We start from the raw sequence: 27,958 nt of genomic DNA on the forward strand, positions 1-27,958 counted from the left end.
GGGTATGCCGAAGTCTGGTAATACCCCATTGAAGATGTAAGAAGTCATGCATGTTGCAAATTCAAAAGAAAAAGTGGATAAACATAAAGAAGACAAATCAGTTGATGTTTTGACTTCAAAGAAGAAGCATAAAGTAAAAGAGATCGCATCTACAAGCAATAAACAAGAAAAATCAGTTGATGTTTTGATTTCTAAGAAGAAGCGTTAAGAAAAAGAGATTGCATCTATAAGTAATAAAGAAGATGTCCAATCTGATTCAGTTGAACAACTACATTTTGAAAGAGTTAAGGTAGTTTGTATAATATGTAATTGCATATATGTTTGAAGTTCAGATTTAAAATTGTATGCATATCTGTAACTGTTGAATATATTTGTACCTGTATATACAAAATGAAATTCTATATTTCAATAAGTTGTTTTCTTTATTTTGAAATTTGTGTTATACTTGTTTTCAAGTTTTATAATTCTTTTTGTTTCTCAATTGTATTCATATTTGTATATAGATATTGACTTTGTATAACTCTATATTTGATTTGTTAAACTATTGATAATGACTTAAATTCAAATCACTCATGTAAAAGACAAATAAAATTCAAAAGTCATACTAAAAGATGATGATTGGAATTTAAAAATAGCTAGTTCAACGTAATTCACTCTTTTTAATTCAAATGAAATTTGAAACTTTAATATATCAAAATTAAGTTTGATTTCATTGTTTAGCTAATCAATTTTGTGCATAAGAAAATATAATTCTATCCGCATTATTTTTTAAAATTAATTAAGATCAAGCCTTCAGATATCTAAATGTTGTGAGTAATAATGTCAATAAAAATAATTATAAACTAAAGTTTATACGCTGATGAGAGATCAATTTTCTTTCAACATTCTTACTTATGAATAATAACAGATAGTATTAAATAAATAGTATAAAATAATATTAGTATTTACTGTGTACTAGTCCTAGTCCTATTAGGAATAGTACTCCTTGATCCTAGTCCTATTAGGATTAGTACTCCTTCCTATATCTTCTATATATATATCTCATGTATTCCTTTAACACTTCAATACAATCAATATTCCTTCATGGTATCAAGAACCAGAAAACTAGATCTTCTTTTCTCTAGATTTTTTTTTTCTCTTTAGGGCACCGATCGTTCCCTCTCTTCTCTTGGGCGGCGGCAGCCATGACAACCGAGGTGGATCCTCTCGATTCACTTCCTTCTGGCGTTAAACTCCTTCTCAGGCATCTTCATGCCCTGATTCCCGAAAAATTATCAGACATAAATTACCCTACATGGAAAATCACCGTTCTTACAGCCCTTGAGGCCAGTTACCTTCTCAAATACGTCGATAGAAGCACAGAACAGCAGCCGGCAGTCATCACCGCCACAGACAAATCAGAAAAAACAAATCCGGCCCATGCCTCCTGGAAAGCCGTGGATGGCCAGATCCGATCATGTTTGATTGCGGTCATCTCTCCCATGGTTCAGAAACACGTCCGATCCTACACAACTGCTTCAGCCCTATGGACGGCCCTCGCAACACGCTATGCATCAATTTCCACTCTCATATTTTTCAATTTGCGTGATCGACTATGTACCCACTGAAGAACAACCGGCTGATATTCTAACCAAGCCTCTCCCGAGCCGACAACACGATTACCTCAGTTCCAAGCTTCCGTTCGCTTCCGCTAAGCTCAGCTTGAGGGGATAATAACAGATAGTATTAAATAAATAGTATAAAATAATATTAGTATTTACTGTGTACTAATCCTAGTCCTATTAGAAATAGTACTCCTTAATCCTAGTCCTATTAGGATTAGTACTCCTTTCTATATCTCCTATATAAATCTCTCATGTATTCCCTTAACACTTCAATACAATCAATGTTCCTTCAATGAACAATTTATTATTTTCATAATCATCTATATAAACACAGAAAGAAGAAAAAAAATATTACATAAAATAATGAACAAAAAAGAAAATTAAACCAACAAATTAAATGAAATAAAACACATATACAACATGTATTAAGTAAAATTATATCTTATAAATATTTAAATAATTATATCTATAAGCATAATACAAAATATATATTTAAGATAGTCATAATAAGTAATTTGATAAGAAGTCCATTTGCATAGTTGTTATAGCTTGTTAATACAATTTTCTTTTCACTTTCTGCATATGATGGAAAAAACTCAGCAAAAATTATACTTAACAATCAAAGAAAGGATATATTGCTCAGAAAACATAACAATAAACGTCCATGCAAAAGAAAATCTGAAGAAGAAATCATAGTATGACCTAGCACTAATAAGTCTGTTGATACAATTATCCAACAACAATAATAATTAGAATTACCTAATGAAATATAGAAACATGAGTGTTGCACCTAGCACGTGAGGCTGTTGGAGCTTTGTTCTTAAATTTATACTATTATTTTATTGAGATCCAGAATTTAAAGAGGTGCACATTATATATCTTTTAATAAATATTAATTAGTGGGAAGGGGAAGGGGATTGAAATCAGTTTTTTGGGCAAAAAGTCGTGCAACACTGATGTTTACTATTTAATACTAATATATAATAAATGCCTATTAATAAATATAAATGTGTTATAAATACACCGAAGGAGTGGATAGTTCATAAAGTTAGTACATGAATAACTATTCATACTCACTAGTTAGGTTTCATGAATCTTTAGGATAAGAATGTATCTATTTATTATGATACTTAATATGATAATTTTTGGAGTGATTTCTCAACCTATAAATAGGGTTGTTCATTCACTATTGTAATATATACATTTGAGACTAAGATACACTTGAATAAGAAGAAAAATCTCCCTTCTTCTATCTACTTCTCTTGCCTTCTTCTCTTTATGATATTATTCTTATGAGCTTGATTTTATAACACGTTATCAGTACGAGACTCTAGCAAATTGAGATTGAGTTTTAGTTTTTCTTCAACTCATGTTTTGGTTGATCTCGTTATAAGAATCAATGTATTATATGCATAAAATCAGGTATGTATTTTCTAAAATATTTTTATGATTTAGAATACAATAGTATTCAGTCACTAACAATTATCAGGAACCAAAGATATATACTACTATTGGTTGAATATGACATGCTATACAAAACTTCTTAAATGGAAGAAGGTATAAAATTTTAATAGCATGAGTTTAAATATTATTTTGATTGTTTTGAAAAACTCAAAGACTAAGTAATGTTGTACTTTGGTTTGTTATATTGTTGGTTAAGGGTAAGACTGTTGATTCAAGTTTCATCGCACCAAAAAGGTAAGACATCAGGTTAAGTCCAGATGCACACAATGAAAAATAGTTGAGGATAAGACGATAGATTCGAATCCTATCGCACCAAAAGGGTAAGACTCAATTTGAGTTTTGATGCACCGTGATGATAATGTATTGGGTTCAAGTCTTATAATATCACAGCTAATGTGTCTTGTATGGATAAGACATTGAGTTTGAGTCTCAATGCACCATAGTTGTGATAAAATGATGATTGAGGAAAAATAATATATTTTTGATGAAAAGTCTTGAAATTCATCATATTGAATTTGCCCCATTCCTTGAAAAGAATGTAGTAGTAACATGTGATAACTTTGAAATCCGCATGTTGATTTGCTTCATTCAATCATATGAATGTGATAGCAGTGAATAATTAGTCTAAAAGATGACAAATAATTAATGATGTAAATAAGGGCGTGGAGGATGGAATTATAATAGTCATCATTGTGGTAATTATTAAAGGAAGAACACTATGAGTTCTCCAAATAGTCCATTCCTTGAAGAGCATGTGACTTGTGATGAGTATCGTGAATGCTCGATCATTTTATAAGAGAATGGGACGAGATGTGATAAGATCATTATGGGTTGAATATATGTCACAACTCACCCCTAAGGGAGATTTGAGAAAAAATGATATATACCAAAGCTCACCTCTACAGGAGATTTGAGAGGAAATAAATTTTATTTGCCGAAAATAGTTAGTGGTATTGTACGTTTATACGTCACTACGTTATGTTTATTGTGAACTACCGAAAGGGCAAAAGAAAGAAATAGTTCTTGCCTAGGGTTATGGTCATTATTGTGTGGCAATACAAATTTGTCATTGGTTGTGTACTTATGGTACAATAAAAGTAAAGCAAGAAACATGTCTTGCTCCTAATGATTTTGACCATGACAATAATAATATTATTTCCTCCTTGAAGGAGATGCTCACTATAGGGACGGTGTCATGCAATATGTGATAGTAACAAAATTAATAGCAAGCTCTAACGAGTTGTGTCATTACCAAAGGAATACCAAAGCATATGTGATCATCGCATGGATGTATCTATCATATAGTTGCAAATGATCCACATGGCAAGTAAATGGGTCCATATTCACCTTTTTATATGTTTCAAAAACTTCAGGGGATTACAATCCTAACATTCGCTGGTACAATGATCATTTTATCAAGAGAACAAGCAACACAAGAGAATTCTTGAAAAATATTTTATTTCTTTATCATATAATCCACATGAATTCTCAATTACATTTGCATCACATTTAAACCAGAATAGTCAACCGGTCATGCCAACTAATTTTTATTTTAGTACACTTACAGTTTACTTTTACATGTGATTTCATCAGCATGTCCATGTTTGTGTGCAACAAACAAGAGGAAAAAATGGATAGTCTCTTACATAAATATTTATAACCCGCTTCGATTGTAGTAATTTAAAGTATATTAAATCTTTTCATAATTTATAGTCTTAATATTTCTTTTTCATTCATCCAAAACTTAAAAAGTTTCTTTTGAGACTTACTACAACCCCATTATAGATGAGACAATCGATAACGAATTCTTGAATGTAATGGCAGTCCACCTCTATATGTTTTGTGTTTTCATGTTGCATCGAGTTTATGGCTGTTTTAATAGCATTGATGTTATCGAAGATGTAGCACTATAGGAATGTATTAGTGATACTGAGCTCAGATAATAGTCATCATAGCCAAAAAAATTCTTAACTTGTTGTCGACATAGCACGATACTCAACCTTTTGTAGATGATTTAGACGTATGATATTGTTTCTTAAATTTCCAAGATCAAGGATGTGCAAAGAAACATGCACCAACCATTAACAAAGCGAAGAGTATTAGAACAACTAGCCCAATCTGCATCAATATATCCTTCAAGATGTATAGAAGAATCAGAACAAAAATAAACACCTTGACTTATAAAACCACGAACATACTGAATTTTACAAAATAATGTAATGTGATGTGTACAATAAGAATTAGCCACAAACTGACTTAGAACTTGTATTGCACATGAAATGTCTGGTTTTGTCATAGTGAGATAAATTAATGATCCGACCAATTACCAATACAATGTTGAATCATTGAATGGTTCTCCATAAATCTCCTTGAACTTCGTATTAATCTCCATTAGGGTGTACACAACCTCGTCATTCGTAAGACCAACCTTTGTAACAAGATCACGAGCAGACTTTTGTTGTGTAAGCATGATTTCACTAGGCAAGCATAAAACCTCAAGTCCAAGAAAGTATATCAGTCGTCCCAAGTCTTTCAGCTCAAATGTGGTATGCAAGAATTCTTTTAACGTAATATTATCTGAATCAGTTCTTGTGATAATAATATTATCAACATAGATGAGAAGCATTTTGTTACATGTTGGAGAAGTGCGAAGAAATAAAAAATGATTTGAAGGACTCTAAGAGAATCTCGCAGTTTGGATCGTGGATCAGATTTTGTCAAAACAAACTCGGGAGCATGATTTAAGCCATCAAAATATTTTCGAAGATGAAAAATTGTATTTGGTCTTTGCAGAACAGACCGAGGTGGTGGTTTCATAAACATGACTTCTTTCAGGACGTCGTAAAGAAATGCATTTTTCACATCTATCAGATGTAATGTACAATCTTTCGTTAAAGTGACAATCAATAATGTATGTACCGTTGTCATATTAGAAACAGGTGCAAAAATCTCCTCATAATCCACCATATACTCATGTTTGTACCCTTGAGAATCTAATTGAACTTTGTAGCGATCAATTGTGTCACTTTCTTTAAGTTATATGTATTACACCCATTTACTTTCAATGATAACTCCATATATTGATTTATCATCAAATTTTCAAGTAGAATTTTCATTCGGATGCACGAAGTTTTTCCGATATTGCCTCTATCTAACAAGTTTGTGTAGAAGCCTAAGAGTAATACGTAGGTACATAAACAAAATGTAGTGTGGGAATGCATGGTATAATACTTACTAAATTTCCTGGAGAGTAACCGATCAGTTCAGGAACATGGCGATATTTTCCACTAGATCAGCATGGAAGAATAACTGGATGAAATTATTCCTCTTCTAAAGATGAGGAAGAGTATGCAAAGTCAATACTCAAAGAAGAAGAATGTTGGAGATCATCATGATCATAGTTCATGGACTGCTCTGGAGGATCAGTAGCTACCACGTCATCATCAAAATTGTAACAAAAAAAATATTCTGAAGCATGTTTAGAATTAGGTGTGATACATATATTAGACTCTAAACTTGGCTTCAAATTTTAACTTTGACCTCAAACTTTCATAATGCACAAACATGCACTTTAACTATCCAACATTTAAATAAATAAACACATGTATCCTACATGGCACAATACATGTAAGACACCGCGTAGGACAAAAAAATGACAAGTAGGACATGTGTGTCTATTTGTTCAACTTTATATAAATTTAAGTGTCTACTTGTGTACATTCAAAGTTGAAGGGCATAATTGTGATTTGAAATCAACTTAAAGGACATATTTAGGTATTATGCCTTAGAATTATGTTTGTAAGAAAATTGATCTTAAAAAAATAACATGAATAGACGAAGCTAGCGACAAGATGCATCATAACATAAATACCACTTTCGTGTGACACTATAGACCACAAAAATACATTATGTTGCCTTTGCTGAAAGCTTTTGTCATTTATGTGCAGAAAGATGGAAAAATCAAACACAATGAAAAACTCACAAGTGAGATAATCAAGCTTCTTATGAAATAATTTAAAGTATGTTATCGCATTATCAATGAATGAAAAATTTGTCTATTGATCAAATATACAGAAGTAAGTACTACTTCAGGTAAAAATTCTTAGGTATATTAGATGTGCATGCCTAACAAAGCCAATGTAGTTTTCAAATCATATTGATTCTTCCTTTCTACGACTTCATTTTGTTTTGGAGTATGAGATCAAATGTACTGAGAAATAATTCCTCCATTTTTTAGAAACTTAACAAGAATAGCATACTTAGGGCCCGTTTGACCATAGATTTTTCAAGTAAAACTTGGGGAAAAATTTGGCAAATTTTATTTGTTCATACACTTTTAATTATTTGACAAGTCTTTTTGGAAAATATCCCAAATTTTCAAATACTAGAGAAAATTAGTATTTGGGCCAAATCTCATTAATTGGGAAGTTTTAAAAATTCAATTTTTACACCTAACTTTTATATTTTACAAAAACAATCTATTTATTGAGACCAACAAACTCAATTAACTCTCTATATGCCAACTAACTCATTTAATACATTTTTCTATTATATAGAGCATACATGTACATGAGTTTTTATATCCAAAAAATTAGTTGAACAACCATAGTAAAAGTTGTGTGGCAATCCTCTATGGAGAAACAAATTGAAGGTAATTTGTCAAAATATACATATTTTTCTTATTGTAAATTTTGTTTAGATTGTCTTGCTTGAATTGATTTGTATGAATATGTTTTCTTGTCAAGGTTTTAAGAGTTACAAATATAAGAATATTTTCTCGTTGTGTTTTATTTTTTCATTGGACTGGTGCAACTAACTTTTCGAGCTTGTTTTTTAAGTTTTGTAATGCTCATTATTCCTGAAGTTGGTTTTGAAAATTTCGATGAGAACTCTATGACTTCACCTTTTTCGATTAACATGGTAATATACTTTCAATTGTGTTCATACGTCTTTCATTTTTAGTTAAAGGCATGCTTTCAGATTTTCTGCACTCTAAAATAATTAAGTATGCATATGATGTGTTGTCATGTTGATGTTGTATTGTTGAAACGTAAAAAAATGAATAAATCACGTGGTTCAGTTGTTGATAAATGGATGATGAATAAATATCAATCCTTATAAGTGTCTTGCATGATAATGTGAGGAAGTCTGAGTTTAAAGGTTATGCCATCAGTAGTCCACGATTGATAGATTTTAGGAATGAATTTTTTTGAGAAAATTGAAAATCGAGACAAGTTTGATGATGATAAAATTAAGTCAAATATTCAACGATTAAGGAAATACACAAAAAACTTCAAGGATCTCCTTAGTTCTTGTTCTGAATATGAATGAGACCCTACAACTTACACAATTACATGTCCATCTAATATTTTGTCAGGGCATATAGCGGTAAGTTTGGAAGATAACAAAGGTACTTATGTTCTACATTTAAACATATCGAGATAACATTATGTTTATTTTTTTCTCAGCAAAAGAAAAGGGAGAAATTATATATTTCTAAGTACAAATACCATGGTATTAAGGACTATGACACACTGGATGAAATTTTTGGAGACTCATTTGCTAAAGGGGATCATATCATGTATAGTACAAATCCTAATCTTCCACCAAAGTCAAATGAAGTTATTGTTAAAGAGTATGAACCTTCTGATGATGATGAGCATGTTGTTACTGAAAACACGTCTTTCTATGTCTCAGAATACTGTAGTGGTTTTGGTAGCGTAAAGAGAACTTTAGAACCTTCTGAGGGCGGAACATCTACGCGTTGCAAAAAAGTTTGTGCTAAAACTTTGAACCACTCCGATGATTACTTTAGAGAACACTTGGAGTGGAAAAGAAATAAAGAAGAAGCAAAAGAATGAAGGAAGAGGAACAAGCACAAGCAACAAAAAAAGTGAAATTGATGTCTACTCTGAGGCATCACCATTCACTTAAAATTTATCTTTGAAAAACATGATTTAGTCAGTGACTTACTTGCTTAAACCCAACTTTCGCAAAATATTCATTTATATGATTGAAAAAAATCAAATTCAATGGTTTAAAGACTTGCAAAAAGATTAAGCTAGTCGTTATTTTCATGGTGTTATGTTGTAGTCTAATGCGTAAAACATCAAAGTTAATTATTTTTGTTTCACTTCGTTGTGATGTAGATATGACTATGATTGTGTAATGACTTATTATGTGTCATTAACTCTCTCTTTAATGAATGAGTGTTCAAAAAATTATGAGATGTACATGTGTTATCTACTATGTATGTTAAGTTTCATTTATTAAAAGCTTCTTAATTCTTGAACATCTTTTTTTCAGTTTATCTTTGTCTTTTGTACATCTTTTCACATATGTTTTTGTGATTTTTTTAGGTTTAAGTGTTGATCAGTAGATAAACTTTTTGAAGAGTTATGACATATTGAGAGATGCTCCTGATTCATATTTGAGTTTCAAGTGTTAGTGAACCACCCTTTCAAGTGTAATATTAAGTTGAAAAATTATGAGCATTTCCAGTAATGCTACCACTAGTTCAGACAATGACAATGACGATTACATTATGCTCTGTGCTATAGTTTATCATACTAAACAAGTCATGAGAAAGTAGGTTATTATGTCGCCAACCGCAACATACATCTAAACTTTGTATGGCATGAGTTGTTGATCTTCTTTGGGGACATCATATGCGTTGTATGAATCTGTGTTTTTATCTTGAAACATTTGAGCATCTATCGAAGTAATAAGATAAAATAATTTTTTATCATCTGATGATAGAACCACACATGTACCATTAATGGAGTCTGCAACTATTTTCCTAACTGTCGTTGCACATAATGATAGTCAACAATCAACAAGTGAATGTTTTCAACATTCACTCGAGACAATTAACCTCCACGTTAGAAGAGTTGCTGAGGCACTTTGTTAGTTGGCACCAACATATGTATATCTAAATAATATGACCAGGTATACTTGCAAAAATTTGCCACAAAAACTGTTTTTGGCCTTGGTTCAAGGTAAACTGACTTTTCGAACATTCCTTTCAACTACAAATTATAAAATTAGGAGTGTATTCTTTAATGGTGGTGTTGCTATAGTTGGTAATATTTTATTTTTGCTTTTTGATAGGATTCTATTGGTGAAATTGATGGAACATATATTCTAGGCGAAGTCCCAAAAACTAAGCGACAAACATATCGTAATCATAAAGAAGATACTTCACAAAATATTTTATGTGCATGCGATTTTGACATGAGGTTCACCTTTATTACAGCAGGCTGGAAGGGTACTGCCCATGATAGTAAAGTGCTTGAGAATGCAATTCTTGACTCATCGGCTAACTTTCCATTTCCACCAATGGTATATAAATTAGTAGTTCTATTTTTGCTTAATATAAGAAAATTTACTCAATAGAATAGTCATCATCAGAATGCTTTCTCACAGTGCCATTAAATTGTGCATGTTTCTTCTCTCCACTGGATGCATACTATGTTTGGTTGTTCATAGAGTACCATTGAAGGTTTGACATAGTCTACCTTTATCACATCATATGCTTCCTTAAAAGTTAATGGCTGATTGATTGGTGGTTAGAATGTTAATATGAGAAGCCTTATCATATATGTGTTCCAGTTATCATCGAAAATGAAAAATACTTCTTATCTTAGGATGTTATATAGATTTGCCAAGTGATGATGCACAATGTTTCGTTCTACATGCATTCTTCTGATTTCGTACATTCCTTTGTTACAGTTAGTCTTAATACACAAGCTATTAATATGATTATATTAAATCAAAATTACTAAATAAAACATGAATTACATTTATTTTATTTTCATAGAAAAATATTATGTTGTTGATGCTGGTCTACGGAACACAAGAGGATTTTTAGCTCCATACAAAGGAATGCGCTATCATTTACAAGACTACCGAGGAAGTGAATGAGAGCTTAAGAATGGAAAAAGCTATTTGACTATAGACATTCTTCTCTGCGCAATTAATTAATTGAAAGAACATTAGGTGCGTGAAAAAGTAGATTCAGAATACTACGACAAGACATGAACAACTATGAATGTGACATGCAAGTGAAAATAGTAATTCATTGCGCTGTATTATATAATTTTTTACGTGAATACCAAAAAAGTGATGGAATATTTAATGAATATGAAATGATGATATGATTGTTGATGAAAATGATGAACTATTCGGCTCAGGGTAACAACATCGCTTCATCTTCTCGATCATCAGAGTCTGAAATGCAAGCTCATCGAGAAGAGATTGTTCATAAAATGTGGAATGATTATATTAAAGAATAGTTTGTCTTTCAGATGAGAAGACATAAGTTCTTCAGTGATGACAATATTTATTTTCTTCTTTTGTCTTCTTCTTTTTTCGAATTTATATTAGTTCTATTCTCATTATCATGATTTGTACCAAGACCTTTTAACAATGCAAATATTTACTGTAATGATGTTTTTTGATTTGTTGCGGAAGTCATGAATCTTGTTATGTGAGATTTCTATTTTGCTATGTAAGAAAAATTTATGATTAGTTTTGATAGTTTTAAAAACTTATGGGTCTAAATCATATTTCTTTTTTAAAAAATATATATGTTTTCCCAATTATATGGCCAAACACATAGTGAAATTTCACCCAAATCTTCATCCAAATAATATTTGCCAAAAATATTTAAATATCTATGGTCAAAAGGTAGCTTACTCTCCCCCAAAATCAGAACGAAAGATCTTTATAGTTCTATGAAACTCATTTGTATACACATACTCAATAAAATTCATAATAATAGTCGAAACGTCAAATTTATTTCGAATAAAAAAACACCCATGTGTACTTATATCCCAACCTTGACAAAATAGGAGGACCCCAAGCATCACTATGCGCTAGATCAAACAGATCATAGTAGGAAGATGAGCTGGTTGAAAAACGGAGCTTGTGACTTTTCAAATCGGCACAATTAGAACACGTAGAGAAAGACTAGAAAGAATGACATGTGTTGATGGAGACATGATTTGAGCATGTGTTGAAGTAGAGAGGAATGAGGATGACCCGTCATATGATGCCTAAGGGTTAGCAACTTATTGAGCGAGTAACAACCATGACAGAAATTGAATGAAAACAATAATGCAAATAATGATGAACCGACTCTAGAAGAAACATTCTGCCATTTCTACGCCCCTTGGCTATGGTCATCCCAGTTTTCAAATTATGAACAACAAAATCATTGGGGGAGAATGTTATAACACAATGCTGATCAACTAAGTGACCTAACGAAATCAAACTAGCCTTCAAATTAGGTACATAAAGAATACTAGACAAATATCCAACAAAACTAATACCCAAAGCAAGCAATATATGCCCGTTTGCAGTATGAATAACATGTTTAGATAAATCATCATAAAATGAACAAAATTGGAACAGATCTTCGGTCATATAATTGGAAGCACTCGAATCTAGATGTCAAATGGATTTAATAGAATTACTTGTACCTAAGGATGTCAATAGTTCACTTGAGATGGCTTCGAAAAGGGAAGCTGCTTTGGAATCTCGAATCAACCTTTCACAATCATGTACAGGGAATGAACCAATTGATTTAGTGACATCCATTTGGTATGCTTGGTGAGCAGCGCATCAATGATTTGGATGACGACAACAATTCGAGATATGATGGTCAGTAATCTTGCAGTAAGCACAAAGCTTTTTCTTCTTAGGACAATTAGTTGTTATGTGACTTCTCTGTCAAAAAAAATGTCACACATCGACTCAAATTTAGCCGGAGTTTCATCAAGAACTGTACCATCCTTGTCCTTTTTCATTCTTCCGACACTTTCTTGAACCATGTTGTAGACATGTTTCGCTTAGAAATTTGATCTTATTGTGACCAGAGGAGCTGCAAGCCATCATAAAAGAAAAGAATATTTTCCCCCTTTTGTTTATTCAGCAATGTTGCTAGATTACTTTGTTGGTAGACGTTACAGGGCGGAACCACAAGTTTGAGGTAGAACTAAATGGTCTAATTCACATAGCGATGTGAACATGTACTGAATACAACAACCAAAAGATTACTTACACATTATTCAAATTCCAGCGATTCAACTCGTTTTCATCCGTTACAGACCAAGAGAACCATCTAACCACCTAAAATGTCCTTTCCTTGAATAAAAATTTCAAAGTGGAATTTCCATTGAGAAAAATTAGAACCATCTGATTTTGTGGAGTGCAAATCATGCGAGGATGAATTCATTTAGAAAAAATACAATAGAGAAAGAGAAAAAAAAAAGGGGGGGAGGAGCACAGATGCATGTGCGGAGAAAACAAAAGGACAAGAGGAACGCAAGAAGGTAACAAGTACCAGTGTAGAGAAGCAAAGAACACAAATTTTCTTTTTTAAAAACGATGGCTCTTGATAGCATGCTAGAAAGACATAAGATATTTTGAATTAGTTTTCTCCCTTCTTTCAATGATACAGTAGAAAGAAAATATTTATAGTTGTAGGATTAGAGTTCTATTCTACGAAAGAGTATATATGATTATAAATGTCTATTCTGTGAATAATCCTATTCTAAGAAAGAATATATTTCTGATTACTATACTATTATAGTTTTTCCTAACATATCAAACATTAATTGAACTCATTATCAAGTTAAGTTTTTATCAAAACCCTAAATATATGTAAATGGAAACATATATGGGGAAAATGAAATGGCACAAGTTTATTGGGAGATATACTTTGTGTTTATTTTACACCTAAAATTCCATGCAGAAAAGGGTCTGAATCCTCTTCAAGGGGACATGAAGAAAAGAAAGGTCTTCCAAATTACTACTCCCATGTCCAAGATTTTGATGTCAATTTTATGGACTCTTTGACCAACCCTTACTCTTTCTCTAATCAATACTAGTAGTAATTAACCAAGAAAAACAAAAGACTTGGTAAAAGTCTTCAAAATTACTAAGTGAACATGGTTGTCCATTTTCATAGACTAATTTAATTTCATTCCTATACCTAACCCATTAAACACTTAATGAACTACCATATAGTAGGTCGTTATTTCATTTAGAAGGGGTCATATATTTTTCCCAGCTTGAGCATGTACATCAAATTGACTTGGTGTTAAAGCAAAGATATATTCAAATGATGATTTTAAATTCACAACCAATTAACTTAAATTCAGGAATATCGTGCTCTTAGATAAATTAAGTGATGCTTATTAAACTAATAGGACTTGGTAACACTAGTCTTTTGGGTCACTATTAACCCTTGTTTATCTAATGATATAAAGTTTTTTCTTTTTGTTTTTTAAAGTATATATTGGTCAACAAATGCCACATCTAGAACATATATAATGTCAAGAATGTTATTTAGTAGCCAAATTTTGCCTAACTTTGGATTGTAAATACCATCATTACAGATTAGACTTGATGTATCTCAATATTTTTTTTACCTTTCCATTATAATCTTTTTAACTTATTTAGCCATCAGGATACTGATACACATCAACACTGATGTCATCTTTTAATATTTCAAACCTCATATATTTGCTATATATATTCAAGTCAACCAATACGTATCCAACAAATGTCTCCTAAGCATGTTAAGATACTCCCTGGAACTTGCCTAGATTTCTAGTGGGCTCCAGTTGATGTGCACTACACTTTGCTTGTTACACTTCTCACATTTAAAAAAAAAAAAAGAAATTATGTGTTTTGACTATTATATATGTTTTTATTAATTTTATATAATTGTTAAAATTAATGCATCTTTAATAAATATTCTTTCTTTAATTTCTCTGCATAAAAAGAGAGTTAATCTAAATAATTATGATGTAAAAATATGTGTATATATTTTTCACTTAGTTTTTTTTATATATGCTAATTAATCAATATTTATTACTATTATTTTTAATAAAAATGACGAGCAAAGTGGTTCGAATAGAAAACTAAGTAAATTAAAAGGACAGTATGGAAACTTGCACGATAAAATGCAACAAGTTTATTAGTTATAGAATAAGGAATTTTATCTGAATTGAGGATCCGAACGAATTCTGCTTTCATATCTCTCGTATGGAGCACTGAGTTACTTACGTTACGGTCTTCAGCAGGCAGGCTGGTTCACTGGTAGAGTGTTTCACCTTAACCAAAAGTTTTGGGTTTGAGATCTGTAGAGCACGCCACCCTTGGGTGGAGAAAAAAGAATTAAGGAATTTTATATTATTAATTATGCTATAATCACCTATGGTAGGTCATTATTTTATTTATTTAAGTTAAAATATTAATTGTTATAAATAGTTACATGTTACGAGGAGGTATGAGAGGTTGATAATGGTCAATTTGAGGAGATCTAGATACAAAAGTAGGCTGAAAAAGTCTTGGGAAGAAGTTATTAGACATGATATGATGCACTACAACTTATCGAGGAGAGGACAATAGATACGAGGATTCGAAAATCAAGGATTATAGTAAATAGTCAAACATTGTCTAGTTTTCCTGTTGGTATTATGATGATAAGTACTCGTCACCTATCTTCTTCTTAAGATTTTATTCTTACCTCTTGTTCCGTTGGTTTAAGTTATCGTAGTGCTTATTGTTGATACTTATTTTTCTCTTTTTCAAAGTGGAGTATTCTTATTGCTTTGATATTTTTTATTTGAGTCGAAAATCTTTCGAAAACAATCTTTCTGTCTTCACAACTTAGAGATAAAGTTTGTGTACACATCACCTTATTTAGACCTCATTTATGAGATTACACTAGATAAGTTATTGTATATTTAAAACCCTACTTAAATTGCTAAAGCTGTTTAAATTGAAACAATCTTACAAATCCTTAAATGCAGATAAAGATGTAAAGTGAAAAGTGGGTATCAAATAGAGAAAAAAAAAGGTCATGAGACCAATCATTGTCACATATTGACTTGTAAAGTATTCCCCTCACCGTTGCTAAGGGGTTAATTTGTCTAAACACGAGAGATTGATATTATGTGAATTGAAGTTTACAAACACACTAAGCAACATTGAAAAGTCTATGCACAAAGTCTTCTTTCCCATGTCCCACTCTACTTGTTAGCATTACAACTATATAAGCATAAATTTTGGAGTGACTAAATAAGCAAATAAAGCTAAAAGGGCCCTCAACAATGACATTCACTTAGCCACCAATCTTATAACCGTTGTCTATGAACCTTCTTCGTACCTCGTAGGAACCTCACTAGGAAATTTAATTGCTTCGTAATATAATAAATGTACGAACGCGATGGGAGGGAATTTCAGTTCATCATCATCCATGGATGCAAATAATTCTAGTGCAAACATGTTCGATGGAAGTTTTACACCACTACTAAACTCACCTGATAGTGATGATCATTTCTCAAACAACTTGATTAACTTTGAGCTTTCTGATATTTTCGAGATAGATAATTGGCCTGTTCAACAACCTGATCCAACTCTTGTACCTCACTACTCAAATTATGCAGCAAATCAAGTGGTTAACACTAGGAGTAGTACTACTTATCATGAGGAACCTAGCAACAGTAAGCATTTCATCAACACTACTTTTTAGCATTATCTTATTCGTATGTAAGCAAACATGCATACATAAGGATATAGTTTTTCAAATTAACACGATTATGTTTCGTGCTAAATGTTATTTGGTTTTGCAAAAAAAATAGACGTTGGCAGCAGCAGCGAGAGGAGGGAAGTGAAGGACAAGGTTGCTTTCAGAACGTTGTCCCAAATTGAAATACTAGACGATGGATACAAGTGGAGGAAGTATGGAAAGAAGATGGTGAAAAATAGTCCAAATCCGAGGTAACGAGACTTTTGCTTATTGTTATAACATTACTAAAAAATCACTATTTTTCCACTCTGAGGTTATTTCTACACAGATATTTTGATTGAAGCAGTGTGAAAAGAAAAAACATACGCAGTGAATATATCATGTGGAAAAAGTAGTAATTTTCACACTATCTCCAACCATGCATTTTTCCTAGTGAGCTAGTTCGGTGGGAAAATCATGTTTTATAACACAGATTCGCAGTGGATTAGTGTAATGTTTAGATTGTTGGAATAAGCTATGTGAATCAAATAAGCCTATATGTACAGTAACTGTTTGGTTAAACAAGCTATACCTGAAAATCTTGTTGCATCTATCTTACTATGTATGTATGTATTTTTATAAGATACTATAACAAAACAACACCAAAAGTTACGATGAATTTTGACTGTCCTTGTCCATGCCGTTTCAGTTAAGTAAACAGGTCATTCAGTTACTTCATATTCTTTGCACTCGATCTCAGTCAAGCAACCTAGATATATATGTATATATATATATATTCTAGGAAATTTACCACAAACATAACTTCACCAAAGAAGGGCCCATCTGCCAAACCAGAGGGCCACATTAATTGTTAACTACTTAATTCCCAAAAAAGAAGTGCTAATTCCACTTAAAAACGAATTAATGTCGCATCAAAAGAAGATGAGGTGTAAATCTGAATTTGACAAATCATGAAAACCTTTCAAAAGAAAAGTTGTGAGCTATTTTGTACTATAGCAGCTTATGGAAAGTCGTATGACTACTACTTAACTCAGACGACATGTTTTGTGTATCAACTTACAGGAATTACTATAGGTGCTCAGTGGAAGGTTGTCCGGTCAAGAAGAGAGTTGAACGAGACAAGGAGGATTCTCGGTATGTGATAACCACCTACGAGGGTGTCCACAACCATCAAGGTCCCTCCCTGTTCTGATCGATGAAGAAGACATCAGTTTAAAGTTACTGAGTGCTGTAGCTTAGCTAAATCAGGCCAGTAAATTGGATCCCCTAAACTGTTTCCAGCTTGACTGGGGTCAGATGCAGGCGTCTATCTGTAACTCAAAATGTAACAATTAGAATATTTCAGTTGCCATGTACTCTTATCCTGCTTCCAACAGGATTTTTTTTTAATATATATATAAGCTACTGTATGAGGCTATATTCTGAAGAGTTTTATAAGGTAAACAAGCTAGAAATCACAAGCATTTTGAGAAAGTTGGTCTACAACATTGAAACAACAGCATGAGAGCCCCAAAAACTAGTTTTTCTTGAGAGCCCCAAACATCATGAAATGCTAACTGTCAAGCTGTCATTACTACAGAGAAATAGCTTGGAGATTATGCTATGCAATGAAACTATATTCAGCTATTTTACATAAACATGATAGACCGATAAATTTCTTCCCTTCATATACAAAATGGGAAAATATATGGTGGCTAGAAAAAGGGTGTTATAACTTGATTCCCAACTGACTTATATTTGGACGGCCTTCAGATGGAAAAATAATATCAGCATTTCGTATATGAGTGTTTGACGCTGCCAACTTGGAATCTCTCGTATGAAAATCTGATGAAATGCTCCACAGAACATCTCTAGGCAGCATATTTCTCCTTAACTGTGAGGATGATCTTATGATGGCGTTTGAATTGGAGAATGGATGTTTGCTTGTCCTCCCCATGCCACTTGATAGCAACCACCGCGACCCAGCTTGTTGCTGACTTTTTGTCCCCCAAATTTGGTCATCATTAAGCCCATTATTAAAACCTGCAACATGAATCTCAGTGATCTTAAACTGAGAAACAGCCTGCCTATGGATTCCAGCCTCACTTTCTCTGAAAATAATTTCTTCTTGAATGGATTGCTCCTTCGGATCATTTTCACTGCTTGAATTTCTTTCTGATGCTCTGCCGGATGTATTTTGTTCAACAGGAGCATAGGACCTCTCCAACTGAATCAGAATGAGCATGGAGATGCCAACCATCTCATAGTCACGCAGAGGATCTCTGAGTTGAACCCTGAGAGCTAACGTCAAGTTGTTACACAGTTCCGGCCTTTCTTCACCTGTTTCCAAACCTGAGCTATCTAAATCAACAGACTTAGCAGAATGGGCTGCTAAGATTTTGGTAATTCTTTCCTTGGTCTCATCAGGATTATTACTGAAATCTCCAGCATCCAGCCTCAACCATTCATCTAGTGAAACAGACAGCTCCACTAAAGCACCCTCGTCATCATCACTTTCTTTGCCACACCAATGCTTTGATGCGCTAGCTGTATAAGAACTAAGAACTTCACTAAATTGAGGCCTAATGCTTGAAGGTGCTTCATTATCTGACAAGTTTGACTGGATTCTCAACCCCTCTATTATAAGAGATTCTATTTTACCCATTGCCAAAGGAGCTAGATCCTCCATAAACACAAAACCTAAATCTACATTATCAATCATTGAGGTTGAATTGAGATGACCAGAACTCTGATGAAACAGCAGATCTTCACTGCCCTTCTTCATACCTAACAACCCATGCCAAAAAGTGAACCTGCAAAAAGAATGACAAGAACATAACATAAATCATCATCTTGGATGACAAATAATTAACAAATAAAATTGAAAATTTATAGTTTTATATCGTGATCTTTAATTTACAAACCTCTCATCTTGTTCAAGTCTGGATCCGGCTTCCCAGGCTATTTCTTGTATATTCCTCCCAGTGATATCTTCTAAAGGCATCAGCTTATCTGCCTGAGCAGACATTTTGGAAATTCCACCAGATGCCCAGCAGCTGAGTATTTCCATAACACTACAAGTACCCATAGTAGCAGGAAGCACCACTGGACTAGCAAATTGCATGATTAATCTTGCACCATTCCTTGCACTCCGAAAAAGTTGAGGACTCATTGAACATAAGAAGCCCCCATTGCGCGTGCACATTTTAGAACCTAGGCCCTCTCCGATAGGAGGAAATTTTAACGGTCTTTCAGGGGAAAGATAGATTGGACTTCCAAACCCACCAAAGCTGATGCGTGGTGAATTCTGGAATGCTTTCTCATTCAAACCCCAATCTTGCATTAAAGCCTCAGTTTCCAAGTTCTCTATCATTTTTGCATTCCTTTTACTCCTCAATGACTGGGTACCTCTCTTATGCTCCTTCTCAAAATCCTTAATAACTGATGACAGATCAAAGTCATCTGAACATGCAACTTTTCCATGAACACTTGAAGCAATGCCACTGAATTCCACTTGATTGTCTGTTGTATCAAAATCAAAACTTGAGTTTCTAGAAGAAAGGGTCTCCTTCTCAAACTGTCTCAAAAGGCATTCTCTTGGTGAACCCAGACAGCTATCCGAACTCAAGTCAACTGAGGTCTGCTCAATGTTCAACATTTCCAGAAAATCATTTGCCACAGACTCTGTCAAATCATCTAGGCTAAGTGATTTCACCCGCCTACTGGATTTATAGCTGGACTTCAGATTCATGTAGCTTTCTTGGTCAATGGACTCATACATTTCTACCGGTGAATCCAACTCTGCAGACTCAGCAGTCAACAGGTCAAGGAAAACCGACTCAAGCTCTTCAAATATTTCATCCTTGCATACATCATTCTCCTCATAATTGCTGCTTTTCATTGTATGTTCTCCTTCGTAGACATCATTGCTTTCACACTTTTGCTTGTATTCACTTTTCTCATTACTTCTCTCCTCCAAAATGTATGCAACATCAGCAGTTTCTATTTGAGTATCATCACAATTTTCATAAGAACATACTTCTGGATTCACCTGCTCTTTCGTAGAAGATTCTATGCCCAGTTCACTGACAGAAAACTCAATATCTTGATCATCTATGGTATTTTCAGCAGAAAACTGTGACAAAGCACCAGAGTTGGGTTTTAAGGGCGCTAAGTATTCAAAAAGGAAATCCGTATCATCCAATTTACCCAATTTTCCATCCTCAAGTTTTGTGTACAGAAAGCTAATAGAGCGAGAAAGTTCTGATTTTTGGTCTGATAAAACTTCATTAAAACTTCTCGCATCTAGGGACCTAGATGAAGAATGAGCCATACCAGCAGGCTCGCAGGGGACACTTCCAACCCGCCGAAGACTTCTATTAGCACCAGCCCCATCACGTTCTGACAAATGATCTATTGCAGCAGGTTTGATGCCTCGCACGAATGGGCTAGGTTCAATCGAGTTACTTCCTGATACAGTGAACCCGAAACTGACATTCAAAATTGCACCTTTAGCCTTTCCTGAAAGCTTGAAGCTAGTGGTCCATTTCCCTGAATTCCTTCTTCCCTCCTCTAACTCCTCCATGGTAATTGGAAGCAACCTTGTAAGATCAACACAATGTTTGCCAATATCAAGGGCTGGAGCCCCAATGACAGAAACATAAAGCATGAAATATTTGGGCTCATACTTTGCTGAATGCTGGTGTCCGGTCCTACTTCCATATACAGAACAGGAATGCATCAAAGTTTCTTCAAACTCAGCTGTTCCCTGACAAATCTGAGCAGGGCGAGTACTCATCACTTCACCCTTACGTTTCCAATTTACACACAAAGAAAGGTCCTTGAAATTGACGGGCAATCCTTTTATGGAATGAACATGAAGAAAGAAACAACAACTGAACCGTCGATGGAGGATATGAGTTAGAACCTTTAATGGCTTCCAACTCCATATTGATGATTTCTTCTGTTTATGCAGCATGTAATCAGCAATACTGGAACTGTATTTGGAGACATGGATATCACCAACGGAATCATGCCCATTATCTGCTTGAAAAGTTAAAGCCTTCTGAGGGGATTTATGTACATAAAGAGCTTTACTAATTTCTTCAATGTCACGCAAGAATCGCCCACCATTCAGATCCCCACTATTGTTTTTCCAAGACATCTTCTTATTCACTGCCAGAACATAAATATCCAACCAAAAATCCAAATAAGCCAAAAAAAAAAAAAGAGACCCTTATTGACCAGGAAAAGTTATTACTTTATCTATTTTTATAATGGTGGTGTCTAGACCAGCATGCACCTTGACTACTCCACCTGATATCTATTTCCTCCCAATAGCACAGGTATCAAGAAAGTTTATATTTTTATTTTTAAGGAAAAACATAAACATAAAAATATACCAAAATACCAACTGTGCCTCAGATGAACATAAGCAATTACGCAAAATGAAGAACTAAAATTGTCTTTATACTTTTATCTTCATTTCTTCAATTTATGAATACAAGAGATCAATACTCCCAGTAATTTTCCACGTACTATCACGAAAAAAGAAGTACTCAGTAGAGCACGGAAGTTACAACAACAAATATCTATACTTCAATTCAGAATATGGAAGTTTAACATGAAAATTTATGGCCCACGTTTAATACTATTTTGGTTTAATAAATAATTGCTAATCCTTAATTAAGGGAGTTATTTTGGATAACCCCATTTACCCACTTTGATGGAAAATGGTAACCACTCAGTCCTATCTCGGTCAATCAAACGCATAAGGTAAAGAGAGAGAAAAAAGAAAACGGCTTTTGTCAAGAACAGAAGATCAAGTGCTTCCGCTCGAATCAAGTTTGAAACTTTTAGAGGTGGTAGACATTCAATGGACATGTTATTTTTCAATCAGAATTACACTTCTTTATTTTACACGTATATGTACAGCATCCTTGAGATTGTTTATGTGAATGCATTATGTGGGCTTGAAGTATATTTAAATTCATGAGAATATATGATCATAGTTCAATGGTTTTGCTGGCAGTAAGCAATTTCCTTTGAACTATACGGAATGGATAAGTATGTATTATTTGTGCTTATGTGATTAACATGAAAAAGATGGTGTAACTTCTTAAAAGAACAAAACTTGATTTGAAATTATATCGGAATCAGTCATCTTTCTCATGTTGCTAAAGATTACAAAAAGTTAAACTGGAATTGTTTCTATCAAGTTTGGAGACATTTCGTGATTGTGATAGTTTAAGGCAGTTTACAAATTCATGTGTCATTAAGTGCGCAAACTGCCTGAATCCATAAGGTTGAAGTTTATGAATTCTGATAGTATTCAATTATTTATTTGGAATTATATATGTGGGATTCGTTAATCACCAAAGTGATCAAATCTTTATGAATAATTAACTCTAAAAATAATGATGAAACTTATATATAATTACGCATTAGTTTTGATGCTTATAACAGATATATAAAACTTATGGTTTGACATTTATGGATTATGAAAGGTTGACTTTTTGTTTTATAACCATTAAACATTAACGAGATAGTTTAGATGTGTCGTTAGTTTTATTTATTTATCCAAAGATAATAAATATTACTAATTAATGACGATTAAAGATTATCGAATGATGTTACATTCACATTTAAGTATCATTATGTATAAGTTGCATTTTAATGTTCCGCCCGAAGGAACACATCAAGATACATTTTAAGAGTACATATTCCATTTTTGAATCTTTAAACTCATTACTCAAAGTATTAAGGCAAATGTTCTATTTGCAGCACTTGCACTCTCCTTCCTCTTCTGTTATGACCTTTAATGGTCTTAACTTCTCAGATTGATGCACATATCAAATTCCATCGGAGTTTTAGATTTTGATGTTACACTATACATTGAGAAGTCAGTTGCTATTACTGAAACTAGTAGTGTTGAAGAAAGGTCTTATACTCTTATTATAAGCATTGGGATTGGTCTACCATATCAGATGTTATGCATGCGAGGAAGTCAACTAATTAACTATTCAATTATATTTTTTTTAAGTAGATTTATGAATATTTAGGGGATGAATATTGCGGGCATATAAGTCTAGTCTTCCCAAAAATTGGCGATGCAAAATAACTTATGAAAATTGTGGAAGAATGCTCCGAAAACTATTGAAAAGTCACTTGTTGGGACACTAATGAGTACTTTGACTACCATGAAGTTTGATGGTTCATGTACCATGAGCATGTCAGCGATCTGACAAACATAGCGACAAGACTCAAGTCTATAGGAATGGAAGTGGATGCAAATTTTCTTTACAATTCATCAGCAGCAACTCATTACTGTCTGAATATGAACCTTTTCAAATGAACTACAACACCATGAAAGACAAATGAAACGTGCATGAAATGCACTGCATGTTGGTTCTGGAGGAAACAAGACTAAAGATTTAAGGAATCCACTCCATTAACCTTGTAAGCCATCAAGGAGTTGGGACAAATGAAAGAAGCATGTAAGGAAAAAACACAACATAATGTTAACAAGTCCGCCTCTCAAGTACATACGATGAAACACAAGAATGATAAGTGTCATTTCTGTGGAAAACTTCAACATCTTTAGAAAGAAACATACTACAGAGGTCGAGAAGAAAGGTAAGCCTAGTGCTTTTACATGTCTATGATTAAATTGAACTGAAATTCCTTATAATACTTGATGGATTGACTATGGTTATATTGTTCATGTTTCTAAGGCGATCCAGAGATTCCTTACAACACAACCAGTAAACACTGATGAAATATATGTATACATGGGAAATAGATTGAAGGCTCTCGTCGAAGATATCGGGGCTTACCGTTTGATCCATGATACTAGGTGTCACTTAGATTTACTTGGAACTTGTTATGTACCTTCTCTTTTGAGAAATTTAGTTTCTTTGTCAAGGTTTTATAAGACTAGATACACTTTTAATTTCCATAATGGATGTTTTAGTTTGTAATCTTCATAGTCTATTTACTAAAACACTCTCAACTCTGCATCATAATGTTGGAAGTTGGAACCAAAGAATTTAGTGAATGAACAATCTGCTTACTAGTGACATAAACGTGTATGTAGGTCACATATACAAATAATGTCTGAAAAGATTAGTTAAAAATGAAACTCTTCCATATTTGGATTTTACAAACCTTAACATTTGTGTGGACTATATTAAAGAAAAACAAATAAAACATACAAAGAAAGGAGCCATAAAAAGCATGCATCTTCTTGAAAAAATTCTACACATTGATTTATGTGATCCTTTTGACGTCTCGACTTTCGGTAAGGAAATCTTTTTATTACTTTTATTGACGTTTTTTCATGTTATGGATATGTACTTATTGTGTGAAAAGTCTCGAGCAATAAATATCTTAGAGGCACTTATTAATGAGGTTAGAAGAAAACTAGGCAAAAAAGTGAAAATAACCAAGTCGGATAGAGGTTGTGAGTATTATGGAAGATATGATGAAGCTCAATAACACCCTGATCCATTTGGAAAATTACTCAAAAAGCACGACATATGTGCTCTATACACATGTATGGCACACCACGACAAAGTGGTGTAGCAAGCAGGCGTAATCAAACATTAATGGATATGGTTATGAGTATGTTTCTATAGTTCTCTTTACCTCTTTCATTGTGTATTTAGACTTTAAGGACAATCATTTACATGCTAAAAAGGGTTCCTAGTAAAGCAATTCCAAAAGACACCTTTTGAACTATGGATGGATAGAAAACCTAGTTTGAGGCACCTGCATGATTGGGATCAAGTTAAGATTTTATTATCCACAAGAAATGAAACTGGATTCAATTTCTTTATAAGTTATCTAGGGAAAAAAGGTATAGCTTTAATCGGCCTAATCATAGTACGATACCCCAAATTATATCATATAGAGAGAGAGTTTAGAATCATATAAATATTTAAAAAATCAATATAAAGAAGAGCCAAAATCAAGTTTTAAATTATTATATTTTACCAAAAATAACCAAGTAAGAAATATGTCAATTTTAATTAAGGTAAAGAAATCAATTACTCATAATACACCCGATAAAATAAGCAAGGAAAGAATAAATTGATATAAACATGAATTGATACAATCCAAAACGAGCAAACAAAGTTATTTTTTAAGACAACCTTCCCAAAGCAATATTCTCACATGGAAACAATGTAGACAACCATAATCGATCATCTCAAAAAAATGTATTAATATATAAAATCTAGTGGCAAGATGGAAACAATGTTTACCACTAAGAGAGAAAATCGACTAAAATCAGCAAATTGATTTAGAGATTATTGGGGTTTGGAAGAAACGGACATCAATCCAATTCACTAATTCCTATAAAAGTTATCCAGTACAACGCCAATTATGGGGGATTAACAAATAATGAAGGGCTTACCAAATTATTGAATAATCACAAATATAGGATAATTAAATGCTAATTGAACTGTAGTTCTGGACGCCAACTAGCATACGAAAATTAATTTATCAACTATGACAATTCATCTTGTATGATTAACCTAATTAACAGAGACAATTCATCACAAAGAACAAAGGAGTATATAACAATGAAAGCAGAATCCTAAAATCCTTAACTAACGAATTGTGGCATTTCAATATCAAAGAATCACACGATGCTCAAATTCTCACGATACATAGACAAGAACAAAGAATTAGAATCTGAGCCTAAAAATTAGTTGAAAACTTACCAGGTGAGATCCATCTGTTAAACAAAACTCGAAATCTTCAAAAGCTCCATCGGAATCCATGGACGGAGCTGCTGTTTTCTGCCGGCGTCACTGGCCTCACGCAGCTTTTCCTTCGCTGGAGACGCTGCTGCGCCTCGATGCACGACGGATTCGGAGCCGCTGCTGGTCGTCGCCGGTGCTGCTACTGGTCGCTGCTGCCTGGCGGTCCTGCAAAAAATAGAGGAAAAAAGACGGAGGAGAAGAAGGGAGAAAGAGGAGGAGGAGTCTGCGCCTGGTGTTGTTTTGGCCGGAGCTGCTGCTCGCCAGTGATCCGTTCGGAGAAAGGAGGAGAAGAGGAAAACGAGGGGAGAAAGAGAGCGAGATGAAGCTTCTTGGAGAGGAGAATGAAGATTGGAGTTTTGGTTTTGGTCTTCTTTTAGAACTAAAATAGGAGAGTGCATCTCAACCCTTGATTAGAATTATATGGACAGTGAGGATTTGATTTAAGATTTAATTTAAAAGAGGACGGTTGAGATTAAAAGATGAGATCTTAAATCAGATGAAATTGAGTTTAGAATGGTCAAAATTGTAATAAAATTGGCTAGAATTAAAAGAAAAGGTTTGCTTATTATTGAAATATAATTGAAATTTGGATAGGCTAAAATTAAAAAAAATAGAATAGAATAGGATAGAATTTAAATATTGTTGAGAAAAAATAAGGAATTGCTATCCAATTAAAAGACTACAAATATAATCATATATTTTATAAAATTATAATCACTTAACTATCGAAACATTTGGATAAAATAATTATCTCGAAACTTATTGAGAATGTTTAAAATATTTTAATAATATTTACAATAATTTTATAAAGTAATACTAAAATATATAATTTTTATGCAAAATCGACTTAAAATGAAATATATTTAATCGAATAGTATTCCTAAAAATGATTAAAGATTGATCAAAATTGAGTGTCAACAGTAAAGTTAGTGGAGTAGACTACCACATAAAGTGAAAATTAAAGAAATTTGGGAAAATTCATCTACCTTGCCTTTCTTCTAATTTTGTTGCTCCTCAATTGTTTTACAACCTAACAATCCAACAGAACAACAAATTAATGATCTTTTCAATCATAATGAAATCATAATTGACGAACTAGTGGTTCATGTACCTCAAAAGTAGCATAAAGAAAATCTCAAGGACAAAGGAGAGCTGCTATTTTTATGACTATTTGGTATATCTATACGAGTTAGAAATTGACTTAGGAATTGATAATAATCTAGTTTCATTTTCACAAGCTATTGAATTAATAATTTTGATAAATGATAAATTCTTTATAAATTTATGGAACAAAGTAAGTTTGAAACCTTGTTGAGTTATCATACGACTCCAAAAGAGTTGGATGTACATGGTTTTTAAGACCAAACACGACTTAATTGGCAACATCCAATGTCACAAGGCCAAACTCGTTGCCAAAGGTTTCGCTCGAGAATATGGCATTGACTATAAAGAGACATGTTCACTTATCTTTAATAAAGATCCACTTAAAATTATAATAGCTTTAGTAGCTCATCATGACTTAGTGCTCCATCAAACGGATGCGAAAATCGTCTTTATAAATGAGAATTTAGAGGATGAAGTTTATATGGCTAAACCATAAG

At 33.1% G+C, this 27,958-nt stretch overlaps 2 protein-coding genes across 2 annotated transcripts; one reads left to right on the forward strand and one right to left on the reverse strand.

Moving 5' to 3' along the window:
* Positions 1-16,160: 16,160 nt before the first annotated feature.
* Positions 16,161-18,028, forward strand: LOC101248996 (probable WRKY transcription factor 75). Its single transcript, XM_004245017.5, has 3 exons — positions 16,161-16,585; positions 16,724-16,862; positions 17,674-18,028. Exons 1-3 carry the CDS (start codon positions 16,309-16,311, stop codon positions 17,801-17,803), a joined length of 546 nt encoding a protein of 181 aa, XP_004245065.1. The 5' UTR covers positions 16,161-16,308; the 3' UTR covers positions 17,804-18,028.
* Positions 18,029-18,040: 12 nt separating this feature from the next.
* Positions 18,041-26,732, reverse strand: LOC101249285 (protein PLASTID MOVEMENT IMPAIRED 1-RELATED 2-like). The gene is made up of 3 exons (XM_004245018.5): positions 26,316-26,732; positions 19,515-21,765; positions 18,041-19,403 (listed from the first exon to the last, which is right to left on the reverse strand). Exons 2-3 carry the CDS (start codon positions 21,752-21,754, stop codon positions 18,320-18,322), a joined length of 3,324 nt encoding a protein of 1,107 aa, XP_004245066.1. The 5' UTR covers positions 21,755-21,765; positions 26,316-26,732; the 3' UTR covers positions 18,041-18,319.
* Positions 26,733-27,958: the final 1,226 nt, after the last annotated feature.

The sequence above is a fragment of the Solanum lycopersicum genome, chromosome 8 (assembly GCF_036512215.1).
Source record: "Solanum lycopersicum chromosome 8, SLM_r2.1".
NCBI lineage: Eukaryota > Viridiplantae > Streptophyta > Magnoliopsida > Solanales > Solanaceae > Solanum > Solanum lycopersicum.